Consider the following 22103-nt stretch of genomic DNA (forward strand, 5'->3'; position numbering starts at 1 on the left):
CCGCGGGCGCACGACTCCCCGTCTTCCCCGGCACGCGTGCCGGGGGCGGGGAAGAGGACGCCCATTATCGATGGAAATAAAAGTTGTACAACCAACCAAACAACGTCCTAGTGACAGCTGGTGTGAGGACAACACTATGGTGGCTAGCAACACCGACCCGGATCCTGGACTCGAGTGTATAGCTGTCAACATTCAGGTGAGCATGGACCAGGATCCAGGTCGGTTGTGCCGCGAACTTTCACAGAACTTTCACAGATGGAGGCAAAAGCAGTTTAAAAGTAGGCCCATCACCGCAGGCATAACCTAAGCCATCTTTCGGGCAAATGGGCAGTTCAACCTTCGGGCTGCGCTTGAAAGCAAGCAGTGCCGAGCCTCCAACGTAAGACAAAGCACAAAGTGCGACAATACTTTAGAGTCGGCTGCCGCATTTGTCATGTAATACCTATTAAAATGAGAACATTTCTCGAAAAAACAGCAATTAGGCCAAATTTACCGGCTTTTTTTTTTTTTTTTTTTTTTTTAAGCTGAGAGCTGGGCAAGTTGGTGTAAGCCCATTTTCGAAACAGCGCGGCAAGGGGGTCAGAAATGGGACTTGTCCCCATCTGTTGTGTTTGTCCCGTCTTCCTCCCTTATTGTACTGTTTCGAATACGAACCTGCTAGTAGCTTGATTGACTACACACTGTGTTACCAACCATGGCTAATGTTATAAGCTACCGCTTTGACTGATGAGGTGCAAAGACTGCAGTTCTGCTCTTATATAACATGCCCCGCACACGGATGCAAGAGACAGAGGGACGAGGCGATGGTTCTTACAAAAGCCTACTTTTATTCCCTCTTGCCCTCAGTCGTCGTGGCATTCGCCCATGGTCAGCCTCTTCATGGCCATCTCGGTGATGCCGTGGTAGTGGACTAAGGCCGCCGCTATCACCAGAATGTGGAAGATCTGATGGCTGTGGAACTGCGAACAGAAAGAGGCACTCGTATATACTCTCAAACTGCTAGGCCAACGAACGCTCAAGCGGCAGCAGAAATACGAGACCAGATGTGCGTCCTTTCCCAAAAAAATATACGGGCCACCAGGTTCGCTATTCGCTACTAGGCCACGCAGTGGAATTGCAGGACGGCCCAGAAGGAAAGCTACTACTGGCCGGCATACTATTGCAGAAAGCTGCACACTGGCTCCAGCATAATGTCGAGCATGCAGCATCCCTCCCGTCTCTGCGCGCTCATTTACGAGTGGCCTGGAACGCTGTCAACTTCAATGCAGTAAGAATCATGCGTAAAAAAAGAAAAAAGAAATATTATCGACAGACCGACCCTGCGCAGGGGCGTCAGAGACCGGGAGGTGGACGCACGCACGCACGCACGCACACACACACACACACACACACACACACACACACACACACACACACACACACACACACACACACACACACACACACACACACACACACACACACACACACACACACACACACACACACACACACACACACACACACACACACACACACACACACACACACACACAAGATCGCGCTTTTTTCGCGCACGCATACATCTGCTAAATGCACCTGATTAAACTTCAAGATCGCGTTTTTTTTTTTTTTTTTTTTGCTGCACTAAGCTTTGAAAACCACCTCAATCTTTATTAGCCAGAAAATAAGATTACGACAATAACTGAGACCTTGAAACTCAACGGCTAGGACAGCGTTCGAAAACACACAATCTCTGCTGCACTAAGTATTTCTACCAGCTTAATACAGTAGTCTCCCCGATGTTTAGTAGCATCACGCGAACGTCAGTGTGAGCGCCTAATTAGACAACAACATAGCAAGCGATACTTGACCAGGAGGGGATTTTTGTGCGCTCGAGAGGACATATTCTGTTATCAGGTGGCTGCGCAATCAACGGTCGCGCAATACTACTAAAGATCCGGGCGGCTGTTAAACCAGTAGAAACGGTGACACACACAAAAAAAAAAAAAAAAAAAAAAAGCAACTAGCATTCAAGTTAACTCGGTTTAATTAACCCAAACCACCTGGCCCAAAGCAGGCTTTAACGGTACACATTTTTAACCCGCGGCAACTGACCAGTGGCCCAATTACACAACTATCAAATCACAAAAACAGCCACAAACAGGGCTCGTCCTTATCGGTCGAACCTGACTGGTGGGCATATCGAACAAGAGGAGCGGGGCTGATTGACATTTTGTGAGTTTTTGTGATGCGAGTAATTCGGCTTCAAAAAAAAAAAAAAAAGAAAAAAAAGCGATCGAGAACTCAACCCTGTAAGTCAGCGGCTGCGTCAGGGCCGTCTGATACGCTGTCTGCTCTTTTAAGTTTTTTCTTGCTTATTTTTTATCGCCCGCTTATGTTGGCTTGGCTTAACCCTACACATGACTACTCATCCGCGCCAGCTACGGTAGCGCCAGCTATGCGACGCATCTGTATCAGTACGTTGCGGGTATGGGATGCGGGCTGCGAATTGAGCTGAGAGCACTCTCATCATCCAGCTCTCCCATCGCAAACGCAATGCCAACAGCGCGATGCGAATAATTATTTTCAGGGCGCCGCATTAAAACCTGCCTCATCTGCAACAGCGTATACGACACACTACAGCGGGTCCAAGGGCCGACGTCATGACAATCGCAGGACGCCATCGGATGGAGGGCCTCCTTTGACGGACGTGGAATGGTTCCCGCGAAATGCCGGTATTCACCGACGTCTTCCGGCACTCGATAAAATCGAGAGCACGCGTACTCGCGCTGATTACGGCCACGTTGGTCCCGCTACTTTAACGCAAATCGAAACCTTTCAACTTGTACGTCACCATCACGGACACATCTGCGCCGCCGTCATTGTCCCCAGATATTCTTTACAAACTTCAAAACATATTTTTAGAGCAAAAAGACTAGGAAGACAGATTAGTCTTGTCTGCCGATAAAACGCAAGCCTGGCGCGGCCAGCTGAGTTTCGAAACAGGCTATAATTGGCACCACATGCACTACGCCAAAATGCGCTTAGTAGTAGTAGTAATGCACTTTAATTGAGGACTCAAATTAAGCGTCCAACAGGTCGGCTGCCTGTTGTACAAAGGCTAGTTGGTCCTTCGGTGAAGAAGATTCCAGCCAGGCACGCCAGGATACAGGTGGGGGGTATGGATAGTGTGAGGATTGTATGGCGGCAGGACAGAGGAAAAGACAGTGTTCAAGATTCGCGTAGATGGAGGGGCGTGTTTATGACAGAATACGATACATACAGGGACAGCCACAGAGGCTCGTTTTGACAGAACAACTACCGACAGACAACTCATATCTGGCGCTTTGGTTACATAATTTAGCAGTGCTTTTGAGCCGAATAACAACACTCTTGTTAAAAGCGATACTGCGCTTCTTCCCGCTTCGTTTCAGCCGACTTATAATTGTTTCTTTGCATGCGTGTGCAGCTTTAGCACGAGTGACTTAGAAGAACAACCACGCGGCGAAGCCTTTCTGTAGCTGGTCATGCACCAGTCCGATGAAGCGACAACACAGGCAGGGCGTAATAACAATAATTATTGGTTTCTTTGACGTTGTTGCTCGTTTTTAGAGTGAATGCAGGGTAACTCACAATCACCCCCCCCCCCCCCCTTCCTATATTCTGTCTAACTAATCTTAACAAGAAGGCCTACACGTGGAAGTCCAAGCAGCAACAGAACGAAAAAGCTGGCCTCCAGAAGTACAGCTAGAATCAGTATGAAGGGGAACACGGGAGCGCGTGGCCTCCACGCTTTCAAATGCGCTGTCACCGACAGGTGATAAGAATCAGTGGCAAAGACTCATTCAAAGTAAGCTTGCGATCGCCCCATCGTCGGCGTATAAAGCAGGATAACCCGGAAATAACACTCAGGGTCAACGGTAACGTTATACCAACGGTAGCAACCATTAGAGTTCTGGGATTACGAATTCAGGCCAACGGCAGGAACTCGGAAACGATACAGAGGCTAGACGCTAGCACCAGTCAAACCTGTAGACTCCTGAAGCGGATCGCAAACAAACATGCGGGCATGAAAGAAGCTAACCTCCTTAGGCTAGTCCAATCTTTTATAATCAGTAGGATAGTCTACGTGGCGCCGTATTTACGGCTTCACAAGGCAGAAAAGGAGAAACTTGATGTTCTCATTCGTAAAGGGATAAAAATGGCACTAGGTTTACCACCCAATACATCGACAAACAAGATTATGAGACTAGGGGTCTCCAATACCCTCGAAGAGCACATTGAAGCTGCAAGGACTTCACAATACCACAGACTGTTGCGCAGTCGTACTGGTCGGAGCATTTTGGAAAAACTGGGGTATGAGCCGCAAGCATGCTCCAGACGTACAGAAAAAGTACCTAGACAGGTTAGGGACAAATTAAAAATACCTCCGCTCCCCAAAATCATGCACCCCGTTTACCATGAGAGCCGGAGGAATGAGAGCAACAGCGCTGCAAGCCCGTTTTCAGGGAAGACAGGAAGTCTTATTACAGATGCCGCACAATGCGCGAACGGTAGGGGACGTGTTTCAGTAGCAACTAGAGAAGACAGGGGCTCGGTAGTTTGCTGCAGCACCCGAAATTCGACCACAACGGAAGCGGAAAAGGTGGCCATCGCGCTAGCTCTAACACAACAACAGGTCAAAATTATAGTTACAGACTCGAAATCAGCGATTAGAAACTTTGACGCGGGCCGCATTTCGGCCATAGCAGCAAGAGTGTTGGCCAGTGGTTCACCGGCAGAGCAGGTCGCGCTCATTTGGACACCGGCGGACCAGGGGTTGAGGGGGAACGAGAAAGCGCGCGTACTGGCCCGAGGATTAGCTACATTCCGGGATCCCAGTGACGACTTATGCGCAACCCCGTACCCCTTGCGCGATGAGGAGCCCCTGCAGTTCGACGATGACCTTAACACCTACCAAGATATCCTAAATCATTAAAAATTAGGCAGATCAGTACTACCAAAAGCGTGTAAGCAACTCACCAAAAGCGAGGAGGTTATGTAGCGTAAGCTACAGACTGGAGTATTCCCGAACCCCCAGCTTTACAGCAAGTGGCACCCGGAAATTTTTAGCCCCAGGTGCAAACGTTGCAATGGCATAGCGGACATGATCCATATGATATGGACGTGTCCTAGATTTGGAGAACCTGACCGAACAGATGAGTCCTGGGAGGCACTACTTCTCAAGCAGGACGAAAAGGGCAACGAGAAGTCATCCGTCTTGCCCTGGCCGCTGCTAAGATCCAAGGGATCCAGGTCGACGGCTGAGGGGGCGGACATGGTTGGGACAGAGCTTCGCCTCGGATCCTCACCAACCTTTTGACGGGTCACGGCCGGTCTCGTGGGAGAGAGCGCGCGCTCTTTAGAGAGAAACGCGCTCTCCCTCGAGACCGGCCGTGGACGGGTGCAATAAATGTTATTTCTCTCTCTCTCTCTGGTCGGCTGCTCTTTCCGAGCATACCCTCGTTGCTACCCATTTTCGGCTTGTGTTGGTAGCAGCGCTTTGCAAAGCACGGAGGCCACGCGCTCCCGTGTTCCCTTTCATATTGCTTCCAGCTCTACTATCCGCTTCCTCCACTCAACTCCCCAGTTTGGGGGCATCGTGCCGCCGAATGGACCGACGCGGCGCGTCCGCTGACAGCCATCTTGTCAGTTGACTGGTTCAATTGCGAACGTCGACCCCAGTTGAACTGAAGTGCAGTCAAGAATTCAGCTGCAGATTTCGCAGCCCTATCACATCAAATGTCTGGCTGTCTAACCACTTTTTTCTTGTCCTCTTGGAAAGTAATTAAATCGAGCGTTGAAATAAGCGCCCGACATGTGCGCCCACCTGGGTCTCGTTTTTCTTAAGGGATTCTCGCAACACTACCCGATTTGCCAGTGAGTCAAGCTGTGCAGCTGCATTAGTACGGAGTAATGCACTAGCCGCTGGAGAACACCAAATCTAGCGGCCCAATAGTATTCACAAGGCAAATACTACGGAGCACAGCGTCAGCACATGACATGTATACATGATATGAGCACGTGTAAAAGCAAAATCAACAAGGACATGCGGCATGCTGATCACGCGCCTGTGGCTGTGCTAAAGAACAGCGTGCACCCCATTGCAAGCACGACGGTGCTTCCCTCTCATCTTTGGAGCTCTAAGAAGATTGCACTAAATTACAATGTGAAGCGGCGGCAGCGCACGCCGCTCAGTGTTTAGAGCAGCCGCAAGCCCACGATCATCCCGCGTTGCCATGGGCTTGCATGTTCAATGTTCCTTTTCATGCTACTCACCAGGATGTCGCACTTGCCCGGGAACCAGCGCTCGGGCACACGCAGTGCGTAGAACAAGGCGCCGGCGATGTAGAGCGCGCCCATGAGGCAGAGCCAGCCGAAGGAGGCCTCGTACACTGCGCTGAGGAAGCCTTCGGCGAAGAGGTAGTGCAGCGCGGGCACCACGCCGCTCAAGCCGAAGCCCGTGAAGACGCCCGCGCGCATCGGCCGGTAGCGCGGCTCGCCGAACTTGTCCCACAGCGAGACGACCACGGCTGCCACGCCAAGCACGATTACCACCGTCAGGTAGATGAGCTTTGGCTGTGTGTCGCAGTAGAAGCCGTAGTAGAGCCACGGCACGAACGAGCCGATGATGAGCAGCGCAATGCCGCAGTAGTCGAGCTTGCTGAACAGCTTGCCCACCTTCTCCGAATGACAGCTCACCGTGTGGAAGGTAAAGGACATGCCCATGCACATGATGGCGCCGGCAAAGAAGCTGGCAAACACCACCTTTTCCTGCCATTGGATCTCGGCAGACGGTCGCGTCAGGAAATAGGCTGCCATTCCGACGAAGGCCAGGCAGCCCAGCAGGTGGGTCCAGATGTTCCCCGTTTCGGTGTGGATGCGGAAGATTGAACGGAAGCAGGCCGAGAACGACGGCAGCGGCGGCCGGTGGCCCCGGTGCAGAAAGTCGTTGTCCTGAAGCCACTGCGGCAGCGAGCTGAAGTGGCACACTTTCCACGCTTCTTCCCACACCTTTCGCACGAGCTGCTCGGCCTGCTCAGCCTCTTCGAGCACTTTACGCACCAGATGCTCGGCCTGCTCAGCGGCTCGCGCCGGCAGCGACAGCTCGTCAACCCGTTCCTCATCGGGCGTACCCGGTGGCGCCAGCGACGACTCATCTTCGTCCAGGCACGCGTCGTCCAGAAAACCCTCGAGCTCCGCCGCGACGGCGACGGTACCGCGTCGAACGACCACCACACCGCCACCGCCCGCGACGGCGGCCGAGGCTGAAGCGCCGCGCCGTTCGCGCACCTCCATCATCGCTGTAGCGCGGCGGTTAGTAGCAGCTGATCACTGAAGCAACACTACCAAGGTCACTCGCTGCCCTTCCGTCGCCGGTCACGACGACTCCTTCGTCATGGGACGTGAGAGACGATCCTGGCGTATCGCTTTCTTGCGACCTCCGATCTTGTGACTTCCCGCACACAAACACAGGCACAATTTTGAGCGAAACCAATTATCCTCCGAACACCACCGAACGACACAGCGTGACGTGCCGACAGCGCAGGTTCCAATCTTGACGTCACTATTGAGGAGAAACCTGTCTCCCACCAGCAGACAATTTTTCTAAACGTGCCCTCAGGCTGTGCACAGCACTTACATAAAACAGGAATTTCCTGCAATGATAACGTTACCCCTGCCCCTGCCGCCCATGCAATGCCCGTGACAGAATATAAAGCGAATAAAAGCAGCGACTGCAGCGATTCCTGACGGCGGATATCATTGACATCTGCAAACAAATATTAGTTCACATCACTTTTATAAGTAATAGTGCTGACAAATAAATATTTTCAAATAATTTTAATAAACTTCAACAGCGATATAGCATTAGCTAAAATAAGTTTTTGTTTTGATACAAGTGATCGTACTATATGTTTTAAGACTACATTTATTGCTTAAGGTTTATTACTTTGTTATCATTATAAACAGTTTTAGAAACATTAGAAAATGTTCTAACGTCTACGTGTTTTTGGTACGAAGCGTACGAAGTGTGTAGAATGCATGGGCATGATGATGGCATTCTATTGACCATTCTCTCGATTGCGACAGCAGCGCCATTTTGCGACAGCAGAGTTCGGAAGACTCTTGCATGCGCTACGCGCTACTATAGCATTACTAACGCATTACATGACCTGCTGTGTGGCTAGCACAGCGCACGTGTGTTCTTGTTCACGCAGATCGTGCAAAACATGTGGTTTAGAGTGAAGTGCTCATTCAGTTTAATTCTTCGATACTGACGCGACGCCGGACTTCGTGTTGCAATGGCTGCCATTCAGAAATTCGTCCTGGACAACCCGTTCCGTGCGCCTGCGGTGAAAGAAGAGCCCCCATTTTACCAAGCGCCGCCGGGTCCCTGCTCCTTGAGCAATGCCAGTTTCCACATCCCTGCGGAAGCACATCGCACGGGCGGTGCAGCAGAAGTTCGCGGCCAGCATCGCAGCGCGCAGCAGCAGCGGGGAACCAAGCGTCCGTTCCCGGCAACGTCGGACTTCTACTGCGACGCTTGCGAGCAGAGCTTCGCGGGCCAAGCAGAACTATCTGCCCACATCGCTAGTCACGTTTCATGCCCGAGGGAAGGGTGCAAGTTCACCGCGGATCCCGCTCTGGTCACTCTCCACGAGAAGTTGCAGCATGACAACCCGCTTATCCGCCGTAGTGCCGCCGTTGGGACTATCGACGACGTCGAAGAGTGGCGTCGGCAGCGGCGGTTACGGTATCCCACGCTGCGCAACATCGAGGCTAAGAAGGCGGCCGAGGCTGAACGGCAGGCTCGCCGTGAAGTGATTCGCGATGACAACCGACGACGCCCACGACGTAACAAGCGGCGACAGCGCGCGCAGCGTCGGCGCGCGTCGCCTCATAGCCGACCGACGCCGCCGCAACAGGCAGAACCACAGAAACGTCCACAGCCGCCAGCGGTCGATGAGCCACCGCTCTGCGAAGAACCGCAGGACAGCAAGCAGACAGCGAACGAGCCGGACCAGATCACAGATTCTGAATCTGACGGCGAAGTCAGAGCAGTGAAAGCAAAGCCGCAGTCTCTGCCCCTGGTCAGCGGTGCGTTGGCATCTCTCATGGCCTGCTACAACAGTGGCAGCGATGACGACGAAGCGCCCAAGGAAGACCCAAAACCAGAGACGCCAGTGACACCATCAGCGCCAGACAAGTCAGACGTGCTGCCAGCTAAGCGCGCGGCAGTCAAAGTGACGCAGGCGAGAACGGCGACGCCGGCCAAAGGAACCCCACCGCAGCCGCGCACACCGCACACTTACCGGCAACCACAGAGAAAACTGACCCTTCTGGAACGACTGCTGGCGCCCCAAGTGCGCCACGAACGTAATTTGATTCTGCAGTGTGTGCACTATGTTGTGGACAACGACTTCTTTGGCCAGGCCAGCTCCAAGAAGGACGACAGTTGTCATAAAAGCATGTAATGACAATACAGTGACGACAGTGCAACATGTTTTTGCCAAACAAGAAAACACTTGTGGGTTCCTTTATTTATGTTCAGTGCCCTCAATGGATCGGCCGCCCAATAGAAAAATAACCGCAAAGCTTCCAACATAGTCAGTAGAAAGCCCCATACGTTAAAACAGCATGGAGGAACACAAGGCCAACAACAACACAGACCCGCCGCCAGGCAGGGGTAATGGCAGGTCAAATTGAGGGAGCGCGGCGTTTAGTGTTTTTTTTTTTTGGCAGGGGAAGTGTGTGTGTGTGTGTGCGTGTGTGTCGATTCCACACTGACGACCACGCTGGGTCTCTGAGCAAATGAGCGGGCAGCTACTGTGTGTGGGAGTTTTGTTCGTTGTTCTCGAGTGCCCCACTGGCATGCAGCCGACACAGAAAATATCACACGTGATTGGCTTTGCCACACAGGGAGTTGAGAGTGCTAGCCTTTGCATATGAAAAAAAAAAAATAAAAAGACTATGTCTTCCCCAGTACAGCAGCCGCAACTACAGTTACAGTAGTAGACGTGTCTATTAAAGTGTCTAACGTGCCAGAAAGGTGGAGCCACCACGTAGTTGCTACACAAATCACGTCACTTTATCACTAAGGGGAAAGGAGTACTTATTGCCATGAAAGAATTTCGTGATCTGATGCATACCCTGAGTTTGCCTACTAAATGTTGGCACGCAGCGGCAGCCAAGTTCCTTCTTCGTTTTTTTTTTTTTCCTAGTCTAATCGGTCTGTCACTGGGGTAGACGGCAAAAGCGGGAGCGGCACACCTATACGGCTCCCATTGTTCGACTCGCTGAGCATGTTCAACTTAACTGTAACCTGCTGCAACTTGCCCATGGCTGAAGGCAAAGGCACAAGTATGCAAGCCCACGCTTTAGACAGCGCCCTCCAGCAAGTGGAGCGTGGAAGGAACCGGCCAAAGCTGGACACCAGTTCAGGCTCTCCCAGACTGCCGTTGAAGTCTAGTGCAGGCAACTCCATATTCGCTTTTTTTTATGAGCTGTTCACTCTGGTTAGTTGGAGTTTGCAGGTACACTGTCTTTACGTGACTGAGCAGTCTGAAAGAGCTTGAAACAGAGGGTGCAATCCGGTTCCCGTACAAGCGGTTAAATCAGCAGCAAAGCAAAGAGTAGCCTTATCAAGTCTCGTTCCATTTCCGACTTGGGACGGGGGCCTGTGTGCAGCCCATACCAATGGAGGCTTTGATATCGGAAAGAATGTTAATACGTCTTTAAAAGCATCGTCCATAGAGCATGACTGGAGCTTTTGGTAAGAAATGCCACGGTGCTTACCAAAGCCACTATAAATGAAATGATGTTGAAAGTCATTCCTTAAGCGCTCATGTTTGGCAGTTATGAAATTTGACAACACCTACATATTTGCTTTACCATGCCTGCTGGTGGAGTGATGGTGCACAGCGCTTGTTCTGCTGGGATTAAACTGGAACACACCCAGAGTGTATGGCTTGTCGGCTCGTACCTTTGTCCTTGAGCCGGACGCAAGTGCCAACAAAGTGTGTATGTACGTGCAGTCACAGCAGCAGAGGATTTCAGCCCAGCTGGCCTGCTCTAAGTCTTTTGAGAGTGGACCAGCTCTACGTGAAAGACTGCTGGCTACTTGTCTACGGCGCTTTCTTTGGCACAACGCGTTCAGGACGCGCCTTGGGGGCCCGGTCCGGGCTTGACATGGTTCTTGAGCATGTAGCTAGTGACCTGGTCGGGGATCTCGGCCAGCACCTCCCTGGCAAGCCTGATCTGATTGCTCTGCCAGGGCCCGCCTTGGAGGAACTTGCGGAAAGGCACGAACTGCACGATGTCCCGTTCAGCTGCGCGGCCCCGCGAGCTCACTCGCACCACATCCCCGTCCAGGGTTTCCATGGCTGCGACAATGATAGACGAACACCATTTCGATTACTCACATTGGTAGTGGGGTTTAAACGGGCTTTGAGGACTAATTTAAGTTGCAGCCTGTATTGACACAGTAGCGCATTCTAATTACACTTTGAAAACCTTTGCACAGACCCTTCAATATAATCTTTGATGGTGCTATTTATTGCGATGACAGTATAGCAATTGTTCTTCAGTCACAAAAGCACTTTCTCTGACTCTTTTAAACTATCTGCAGTATTTCTTAGAGGAGTATAAAGACATCAAATTTCTGCATGCGTGTTTTCTCCTTTCAAATGAAGCATTGGATATAAGCATACATGAATCATGTTGTGACATTTGCCTACAGCCGCTATATATAATGTAACTCAATTTCTTCTTGATGCCGTTTCAGTGCCATTAACCAAATAATGGCGGTGGCTGGCATGTAATTAGTATTTAAGCCACATATGGCATGAAAGAAATTGCAATATGACAGCTGATGTGCTGTTTGTTGTCATTCCAGTTCCTGAAGCAAGCTATGTTTAATGTTGCAGCGAATTAAAACTATGACGCTCTAAACACCATCCTCTGGCTCATGAAGGTGGTAAAGCTGGAACAGCATCATGAAAAGGCGATTATAAATTATACAGGAGTCGTAGGCAAATACAGTGATGCGATCCGTGCATTCTAATATCTAACACATCAACTGAAATGAGAAAACACCGAACAATAAATTGGCTATTAAGCTGTTGACTTCACTTCAACAGAGGAAACAGAAATATGTGTGGACTGTGTGCCAGAAGAAGGCTACTCGTTGATTTGGCCACAAAATGTAAATATATATAGTGAAACATTTAGCCTGACATTCTTTGCATTGCACTAGCCATTAATGCACACGAGCAGGGTTTTATGTACAGGCACTCAACACTGGTGTAGTAAATTCACCCACTATGGAGAAACTTTTTCACTCAACACTAAGGCAGTGCTAAATCATCACATGTGCTCCAGTTTTGTAGCTGCTTCCTTTAAAGCTGCTAAGTTTCTCAAGATAGGGTACATTTCAGAATGAGGAAGCGGTTACTCATTTGCTCCTAAGCTAACCAGGACGACTAGCAGATGGCAGACAAAGGCCAAAGTGGTCAACAGGTTTAAGTATGAGCGGTGTTTCTTCTGTTTCCATGAAAACTGCTTATCTTTACTGTGTAGCTGTTCGCTATGCTTCAGTGGGCACTACTCAGTACTTATGCCTTTATTTCGACAGGGGAGCAGGCCTCTTGAGTGACAATCTTGACAAGTTTTCCCATCAACAGCAAAGGAACTTTTGCGGAAGATGGCCCCACCTGAGAAGTCGGCGTTGCCCACACCTACAATGATGATGGACATGGGCAGGGTTGAGGCCTGCACAATGGCTTCCAGAGTCTGTGGCATGTCGCTGATGACCCCGTCCGTGATGATGAGCAGCACGAAGTAGCTCGTGCCGTCACGGTACGTCCTCGCAAACCTGTGTTGGAACAGAAGTGATGACAAATTTTTAGCCCTACTTCGACAGGAACATAAAAAGTACTAAAGGAGCTAAACATAGACCGAAATGCGTCAGGCGATTGTGATGGAAATGAAATGATCTTGCTTCACATTATAAGGGCTAAGCAGTCCAATATCCAACAGGTGAGGATTTATCATTTTAATTTGGCAACGAAAATGGCATCACTCAAACTGAAGTGCTCTTTTGTAGTGAAATCCTGTCACTACTAGTGCACCTCACCACGTGATCACGTCTCGCTAAAATATGCCCAGTTTCCTGAAGCACACGTTTTTGCTGCTGATATTTTTGCAGCCTGAACAGTACGAGATATGCCACGCATTACAGAGTTAGGGTCCAACACATGATATTGCCCAGCATAAACAGTTCCACTTCAAATAGGAGGCGCCCCATCGTGATGGTGCAGTGGTTAGGGTGCTAGACAAGGATGCGGGATCGAATCTCGGCCGAAGCGGCTGCTTTTCAATGGAGGCGAAAAGCAAAGCGCCGTGTACTGTGCGATGTCAGTGCACGTAAAAGAACCCTGGGTGGCAGAAATTTCCGGAGCCCTCCACTACAGCGTCTCTCATAGTCTGAGTTGCTTTGGGACGTTAAATCCCACAAACCAAACCAAACCATCAAAACGGAGGCAAGTTGGGGGGCTTACTTTGCCACGTGGTTGATGACCGGTGCAAAGTTCGTGGGCCCGTACAGCTGCACGGACCGCAGGGTCCTTCGGTAAGCCTCCAGGACACCCTCGATGCCCACACAGTACGGGTCCGTTGGGTGGCCGTTAAGGAAAAACTCGTGTGACACTGTGCCATCAGGGGGCAGTCGTGCCCCAAACCCTAGGGCAGGAAACATCTTGTCGTAGTCGTAGTCCTGTATCACCTCGCCCACTGCTTGGATGGCCATCATGTATGCGTTTGGCTGCGACGAATCCAAGAAGTGCAGGGATGCAGGGTCGCGGGGGTCTCCGTTCGACGCAGTAAAGTCCACAGCCACCGTAAAGTGCATCTGCAAACTAACCATGACGTAGACTATAGACCGGGACCATCGTTCACACTCAGTCCGTCGCTGCATAGCGGCAATGGCAGCAGAAGTTATCTTTTGCAGTATGTTACAGGAGCATTGACAATAATCAAAGTTAGCCTGAATCGATGGATTACATCTCTAATGGCAAGGACACAACTTTTGCTGAAAACGAAATCCTCATAAGTTAGAAAAGGACAAACCGGAATGCAGGTACTATTACTGCCCTACATTCTTTTTAACAAACTATGATATGCCAAGACAGCTTGTTTTCTGGCACAGTGGTCATAGAATATATTTCGGCACTGACGTCACCAGCTTATCTCGAGCGGAGGCAAAAGGCTTCAAGCCAATTTTATCAGCAATAAATGCACCACCTGTACTCAACACACACCAACACAGCCAGAATGACCTATGGAATCAATTTTTAGTAAGATTAAATGTTAGGTGGAACAGTCCTCGGAGTCCAATTGAGGCCAAATCATTGGAGCATTGCCGTCTGAATCTATAAGCTATTGATAGGAACCAATCCATAAGACATAAAAAATTGCACGTCACATAGCCAAAGCTGGTGGCATGTGACAATACCTTCCCTCAAGAGCCACTCACCCGCCGCGAATGTAGTCGAGAAACGTGGCTTCTTCACGAATTCCAAAGGACATCAGCTTCACCTGTGGTACACGGACAGTAAGGGATCAAAGCACTGCTCACAATTCCTGCCGCTGCTCGGGTCACTCACCACACCAGAATTTTTGTACTTCTTTTTCTTGGCCTGCTTCTTCTTGTTGATGAGCTGCAAGGTAGAGTTCTTAGGCAAGAGCACCTCCACGACCACCGTGCACGATTCCGTCTCCTCAAGGGCCCCTTGCTCTCTCACAGAGCACATTACACAGGGAACAATCATTTAGATATGGTCAAGTTCCAGTACAGCACATAAAAGTGCAACAGTCTTTAGTTTCTAGCAAGGCAGATGACAGTGGCTTACATTTTTACACTGCCTCAATTTAGTGCGAGTCTTCAGCTCAAGCTCTGATATCGCAATTGTTTATTTAAAAAATTGCTAGACTAGGATAATTGGTAATAAGAAATCTGAGTACAGCTGTCGAGGTATTTGAACTATCTCGATCATCATCATCAGCCTACATTCATACACTACAGGGCAAAGACCTCTCACGTATCCCTCCAGTTAACCCGGTCCTGTGGCAGCTGCATCCACTTGATCTGCGCAAACCTCATAATCTCATTCAGCCACCCATCTTTCCACAGCCTGCTGCTACGCTTGCCTTCTCTTGGAATCTAGTCGGTTACTTTTAGCGGCCATCAGCTATCTTGCCTTTGGAGTACATGCCCTCTCCATGCTTATTTCTTCTTCTTGATCCGAACTAGAATGTCATTAACTTGCGTTGGCTCTCTCAACCACTCTGCTCACATCCTATCCCTTAATGTTACAATTTTCCATGCCATGGCTTGCTGTGCTGCCCTCAATTTAAATTGTGCCCTCTTCATTAGCCTACATGTTTCTTCCCTATAGGCATTTGCAACATAGACAATCGCATGGGGAACACATAGTGTAGAATGACGGCAGCGCTTGGCCTCGGCAGTATGCCTCTGTTCGACTGGATCGATGGCGGGCACTTCTACAGAGAGAGCATTACAATTTCTTCCATTCTTGCCCTACCCTCCTCCTTCACTTTCTTCCTTGTGCCCCCCAGCCTGACCCTCCTCTCCTGCTTTCTCCTCATGGTCCCAATGTACCCTCCTCCTGTGTTTTCCTACTCGTGTCTTTTTTGCTATCATACTCCGTTATGTTCCCCATTTGCTCTTTCATTGATCACTTTGCTCCTCCTTGCTTTGCTAGTCACACTGTCGAGGAAACTGATTCCAAAGCAGCTCAACTTGCGAACGGGCACCTAAGAGCAGTGCTGTAATACTTCCAATCTCAACCTACAACAAAGCAAACACAGAACTTTAACAGAACAGAACATGATGTCTTGCCTTTTTCCTCCCTTCTCTTTCTGAAAAAAGAAACATATGCAGTAAAGGAAGTTTCAAGCAATGGAGGCAAACAGGCTGAATTGTTAGTAGAAGTTATCGAAATCTCTGGGTCTTCATGCTTGGTTGGTGTCACTAGTATTGTTAGTACAACTAAGCTGCTTCAAGCAGTGCAGTGTGAGAAGGTGCGTCAGACTAGAGTCACTTGAAGTTTTCAAAGTACCGCATTTATTATTTTTTTTTTTTTCTACCAACGGCCATTGAAGTTCTACATCCACTGCAGCCCCATGTTGCCAAGCAAGGCTAAGGACGGCACCCTTGCAAAGTCTTAGGGCTATGACCTAGTAATAGCATAACAAAGTGCTGCTTTAAAAAGTTGCTCAACTCTTTCTCCCTCATTCATTTTTTCCGTGTATTACTCCGCAGTACCGTCAAAGTTGACTGTGTCAAGTATTCCTGGATAAATGATTCTGTGGGGACATATACAGGGCACCACAAAGGTGCTTCTAATGCAAGGAGTACTAAGTAGTGGTGGCCACATTCCTTGCAAATCTCACTGGTGCGGAAAGGAGGAATGTGGTACTGAGAAAAAATTCACAGTGACACTGCTTCAGGTTAGTGCGCAAAAATGCGGGTGGCAAACTGCTATAGCTACGGACGGAACGTGTGTACCTTGTGGGAGACAGAATCGCACGCTGGCGTCGCCGCTCACCTCGTACTCGTTGGCCGGACCGGGGCCCTCAGCCAGGGTTCGCACGTTGGTGTAGAACTCTCCAATCAGATCGTGGCTGCGAGACACGCTGGTATGCAACGCAGCGTGGAGGAAGGCTCAACCTCAGACTACCTAGGCGCGGCGGCCACTCACCCTCCATCAAAGTCCCAGTCGTAGCAGACGACACGGATGGTGCGGTCCTCGTCGCCACCGCTCAGCTGCCGCATCTGGATGGCGAAGGGACGCCACGTCGGGTTCAGGCTCTTCTTGACCACCTCGGTGCGAAACACCGCCGTGTAGCTGTTATCTTCGCTAATGCGGTAAAACTCCAGGAAAGGGTCCGATTTGCCAAACCAGTCCTTTTTGTCCAGTTTCTGAGCGTACCACTGCATGTCAATGACCCGCTGAAAAAGCAAAGAGCACCTTTAGTGGTACCCTAAAGACAACGTGATGATGAATGCGCCAGCACAGCTCCTTTGTGCCAACAAACGTGCCTAAATAAGCACACCAAGAGTGCATTTGCCACATCACTCCTCATGCTTGATTTCATGACTATGGCTAGTATATATGGCTAGCTATGTTAACATGCAGTTAGTAAGCACCACCATCCATGCTCAAACCCGCCACAGTGACTTAGTGCAGTGGTATTTGGCCACAGAGCCCAAGCACACGGGACTGAGTCCCGACTACAGCAGTCAGATTTCGGCGGAGTTAATCCAGAGCTATCTACTATGACATCTCTCGTAGCCTCTGCACAGCTTCGGGACATAATGTCCCACGTAATGTGCGACCCCATCTTCACGCTTGGTCCTCTCTGACAACTGTTCATACTATTCGAGTACATATTAGGCTTTCAAAGGATCGCATGCCAAACTGATGACCCTGGCCTCACCTTGCAGTCGAGCACCTCCTCAACAGTCACTGAAAAATAGGACAAAAGTTGTGTAGCGAGCATAACCCCGTAGAAAGACAATGGAGACACAGTCACGGGGTAGGAGGACTTACACAAAATGGTGCCGCAGTTGCCTGGGAGTCCCCTGAAAAAATAAGACAGGGCTCGAACTCATCTAAATCATGGCAGCTCTTTTGATACAAATGAACATGCAGCCTGTGCCCTGCAGTTCTTTGCATGCATCCTTATTAGCAGTGATGCTACAGGCTAAAAAATATAAAAGACGAGTGCCATGCTTCTAGCAACTCCACATGGAGTTTTTTACATGCGGAATAAGAAACGTAAGAATCTAAAGAGCTGACAAAATTTTTACAGGTGTGGCAAAAACAACACAGAGCATGCTCTAAGACTTGAACTTTAAAAAAAGAAAATAAGAATATTCTTTTTTTTTTTGTGTGTGTGGCATTTGGTAGAAATTTGTGCCTCTTAATCTTTGCCAGGCAAAGCATGAGAACAGTATGACCGCCCAAACAAGCTCCATATTATCAAGGTCCCTGTTATGCCCACGACTGCAGAATTTAATTTCTTATGCTCTGCTCAAAACATTCAGCTTTTCATATGTAATTTTACAAAGATTAGGTGATACAACAGATCACACCACAAGTGACACAGAGTGATGTTGGGTGATTGCAGCACTTACGACAGCTGGTACTTGACTTGTGTGCCTTGATAGGCAACCAACTCTCCCAATGTACAGCTGGCTTGGCCAAGAAAATCCTGGAAATATGAGCATGCTCACTGCAGCTGCTGCACAGAGGAGACGCTTGCAAGCACTTACGTGATTTTGAAGGTCTACACTGGGGCTATCTATGTCGTAACTGCAATGAAATAAAGAAAACCAATCACTGCGAGTTCTTTTCCTCTATAACACAGCTGCCCGACAACTGGGTCTTACACTTTGAACAAAAGCTGCTGTCGTTCCTCAAAGTAGTAGTCCACTAGAAACTTGGTCACAAAATCGGGATTGAGGCAATTGTCTACAGTTTCTGTGCGCCCCAGCTGCCAAAAAGAGTATGAAAGAAATTTCACAGCAATGCTTGACAACATGCACTCTTGAAGCAAACTTACCTCCCGCCAATTGTCCGAGTCACATTCTCGCATAAACAATACACACATAGGATCAGACTTGGAAAAGAAGTCTTTGTCTTTGAGCTGCCTGCAATGAAAAAGTAATGTGAATTCTCACAAGGTGTCCGTGGCAGCCTCGTTGCACAATATATTTGCTCAGTTTTCTCCTCTAAACAAAGTTCATGTGATTGGCAATTTTTCTTCAAGCAGTTACTGGGTTATGTTCACTCAGGCACACCTTATAGACAGTAAGAAGCACAGAGGGCTATTAGGAAAATCACTGGTGTGGCAGGTACAAAAACAGTGGAAGTTTAAGCGTGGCTTGCATGTAGTGATAGAGTGACAGCTTAAGTGTTGCAGCAATAGCCTCTGTAACACATCTTTACAATCTACGATTTTTTCACAATTTTTTTGTATAACTGGATCCCAGGAAGAAAAAATTAAATGGTCTCTTAGATGTCTTTCCAGAGGAGAATGGCGAAAGCCTACCCTTCCTCTCCTATCATTCGTTTCCCTTCGTTAGCCTCTTATCGGCGTTCGTAGCAGTGCTACATATAATTATAATTGGCTTACAGGAAAGAAAAGGTGCAGCATCTGTCGCACAGTCTCCGGCAAGCGTGAGTTTGGACAGTACACCATCACATCTGTCGCGTGGTGTTTCTTCGCGCACGTTCAAGTGTGGCATTCCAGATGGCACAGACGCTAGACAGAAACTAATCTCGTGGAAATATGACACATCTCGCGCACAACTCTCACACACGGGATTTTGTTCCAAGGTTCATGGAACAAAATCATGGATATTTGCCAAAAGTAGCCAGGATGCAGGGTTTGCTTCTCAGCTGAGTAAGAAAGCCCTTAATGTACCTTAAAGGCAAAAGAAAAGGTCTTCACAGATAGAGGGATGTCATTTCCATACAAGTGATTTAGAACTTGAGAGGTACCTTAAACACTCAAGGTTAAGAAGCAAACTGTGCAGCTATGGTTACTTTTGGAAAAGGTGTATTTGCACTTTCTGGTCTAATTCTTTTTACGTTTGCCTTCAAAGCATGTGGCCAGGTGTTCTCCCAGACGAGGACAGTTACCACGCCTTTCGTTTTTGGTTAAATTTCATCCTCCTCTTTGTCAATCACAGCTGGAATTTCCCCACGATAAAATGTATGCCCATAGAATGCTTTCAAGGAGCTAACTGCTGTCTGAAACAGTGCATTCAAACGTGCATGGAAGCCAAAAAGATGTGACACGCCTTCTTTTGCACAACTGCTGATAAGCTCAAAACATACTTATACTTGTACGAAGGAGACGGACAAAATGAAGAAACCCATGACATATACAGTGCGCAACTTGATTGCTCGCCTTCAGATCTAAATGTCAACAGACTGGAACTATCACAAACACTTCATAACATTGCAGTGTTTTTTTCACACCACTGGCCAGACCACAGTGCCTAAAAAGCTAGGACTGTCCTGAAGCGTATATGTGTATGTGGAATATGTGCTGAAAGATGTGTACACACTCTGCGTTTTGGCCAGCAGATATAGTACAACATTGGGAAATGTTTGTGACACCTTCTATATACATCAGCAATTATATCAGAAACCAGGGGCTACTGAGATTCACAGCCCCGAGTCGTAAACATGCTATGCAAAAGAATGCGCGCTACGTCTTTGGGCTCCATGTCCAATCGGATACAGAAGTCTATCTAGCATTTAAGCGCTTAGGAGGCAACATATGCAGTAAGAGAACAATTACGATCGAGTCATATCGATGGCCGCGCTGTAACGCGAGCAGCCAGTGCATGACCTCACATATATGCCACGCGCGTTTTCGTCGCCTTCATGAAGCGAATAACATCATTTCCTGCTGAGCTGGCTTGCAGAGGACGACGGCAACAACGGTAATGATGTGCGCGAGCTCGCGTATGTAATGCAGGTACTACGTATGCAAGCGCCACAGTTTCGACGATACCTCGATTTTCATGGTTTCGTATTGCTCACGAGCACATGAATGCATGCATGCCGCGTGCACCAGTTTTACGATCGGGCAACCGAAAACAGTGGCTCTTTCGTAGCCGCGAAGACCAAGTGTCACGCTGTCGGCGGGCTGAAAGGCGCGCCTGCGCCCTTCCACAAGCGAGAGCAATCATCTGTGGAGCTCCGCGCGATCAATGACGGAGATGGCGGCGCGCAATCGACCGAGGAGCGCAGCGTCCAATTTAATCGCAGCATCGACTTGTTGGACACCCCGCAACGGGTCACACGTTGCACTGCCGACGGGTGCCCGCACACGAGGAAACGCCGCGGTGGACACGCCTACGTCGGTGGTATTTGCGCCGCGAGCGCGCCGCACCCACCTGCACGAGACGCTGATCTCCACTTTGGTGACCGGCGCGCAGGCAACCGCCGGGGCGAACGGCTGCGCCGCTTTCGCCATTCGGCGGCCGCTCTTTCGTACCGGCACGGGATTGAGCCTGCTGGCGCCGTCAACGGTTGCTCCTATGTCACCATGGTCGTCGGCCTCGCGGGCCTCGCTGCCGTCAACACGAACGCGACCCCATCACCCCATCCAAGCAGATCCCCCTGCGCAAAGCGCTCGGACAGCTGGCGCCGCCTGGCGGGGTCCGCGCTGCATCCTCATTGCAAACTGCCCGAGCTGCGCAAGGTAGCCCTCCCTCCGTAAATTAGGTAGCGGCCCACCTGTTCCCCTCGGGCCGTTCTTCGTTTACCCCACTCAATGAATGTGGCGCAAGCCCAAACTTGATACACAACAGAAAATAAAATTCTTATTAGGCTCGGACTGTTCCGTTGCTCAGCGCCGTGCTGAGCTTAGGAAAGCAGTTCTATTTCTGGCGCACACTCCACAAAATAACTCCCGCTTAAGTGCCGCGAACTGAGAATACAAAACAGTTCGCTCGCTGCTGCTGACTGTGCGGGCAGCTAGTGCATTTCCTTCACTTCTTAAAAATATATATATATATATAGAAAGAAGAATGGACAGCAAAACCGCAGGATGCCCATGATGGGATTACACTGCGGTGAAGCAAGCATCCAGGCGACCTTGCAGATAATTTGCAATTTCTGGCTCACTAAAAGTAGGTCGGCCTGCCCCTACTTCGAAGCATCTAAATCATTTGTACAAGCCACGTACACATATCAAATAACAAAATTACCCCGAAGCTTTGCTTTGCCTTTGGCAAGAATATAGCTAAAACCTTTTTTTTTTTCTTGTCACCCTGTAACTCTTGCAGGGCTTACAGGGTACGTGGAGATAATGTTTATAACAGCTAGTAATTGATAATAAACTAGAAAGTAAGAGCACATTACATATTAAACTGGAATGCAAACTTGGGCTGCAAAAAAGTGTTGATACACAGTATGTATGTACCTAAAGTTCTGGAAGGGAAAGGGTATAAGTCTGTTTCACCTCGCGTCTTTTGT

At 49.2% G+C, this 22103-nt stretch overlaps 3 protein-coding genes across 5 annotated transcripts; 1 reads left to right on the plus strand and 2 right to left on the minus strand.

The window, feature by feature from the left end:
- Positions 1–807: 807 nt before the first annotated feature.
- Positions 808–7731, minus strand: LOC146179524 (adiponectin receptor protein-like). The gene is made up of 2 exons (XM_084579168.1): positions 6301–7731; positions 808–959 (listed from the first exon to the last, which is right to left on the minus strand). The coding sequence occupies exons 1-2, from the start codon at positions 7321–7323 to the stop codon at positions 843–845; spliced, it is 1140 nt and encodes a 379-aa protein (XP_084435294.1). The 5' UTR covers positions 7324–7731; the 3' UTR covers positions 808–842.
- A 381-nt stretch (positions 7732–8112) lies between these two features.
- On the plus strand, positions 8113–9989 carry Nufip (nuclear FMR1 interacting protein 1). The gene has a single exon (XM_084579173.1). The coding sequence runs from the start codon at positions 8325–8327 to the stop codon at positions 9495–9497; it is 1173 nt and encodes a 390-aa protein (XP_084435299.1). The 5' UTR covers positions 8113–8324; the 3' UTR covers positions 9498–9989.
- On the minus strand, positions 9527–21267 carry LOC146179526 (copine-8-like). Of its 3 annotated transcripts, none has more exons than XM_084579170.1 (14): positions 21020–21266; positions 18670–18757; positions 18497–18600; positions 18380–18419; positions 18242–18318; positions 17655–17686; positions 17542–17570; positions 16803–17053; positions 16650–16725; positions 14685–14738; positions 14555–14616; positions 13581–13937; positions 12735–12895; positions 9527–11405 (listed from the first exon to the last, which is right to left on the minus strand). In XM_084579170.1, exons 1-14 carry the CDS (start codon positions 21097–21099, stop codon positions 11176–11178), a joined length of 1641 nt encoding a protein of 546 aa, XP_084435296.1. In that variant the 5' UTR covers positions 21100–21266; the 3' UTR covers positions 9527–11175. The 3 variants fall into 3 exon arrangements, with proteins under 3 accessions (XP_084435296.1, XP_084435295.1, XP_084435298.1); XM_084579169.1 differs by having other exon boundaries at positions 16650–16737; XM_084579172.1 differs by lacking the exons at positions 18497–18600; positions 18670–18757 and having other exon boundaries at positions 16650–16737; positions 21020–21267.
- Between the last annotated feature and the right edge of the window lie 836 nt (positions 21268–22103).

Source organism: Amblyomma maculatum, chromosome 9 (genome assembly GCF_055883805.1).
Source record: "Amblyomma maculatum isolate TAMU_Amacu chromosome 9, ASM5588380v1, whole genome shotgun sequence".
Lineage (NCBI taxonomy): Eukaryota > Metazoa > Arthropoda > Arachnida > Ixodida > Ixodidae > Amblyomma > Amblyomma maculatum.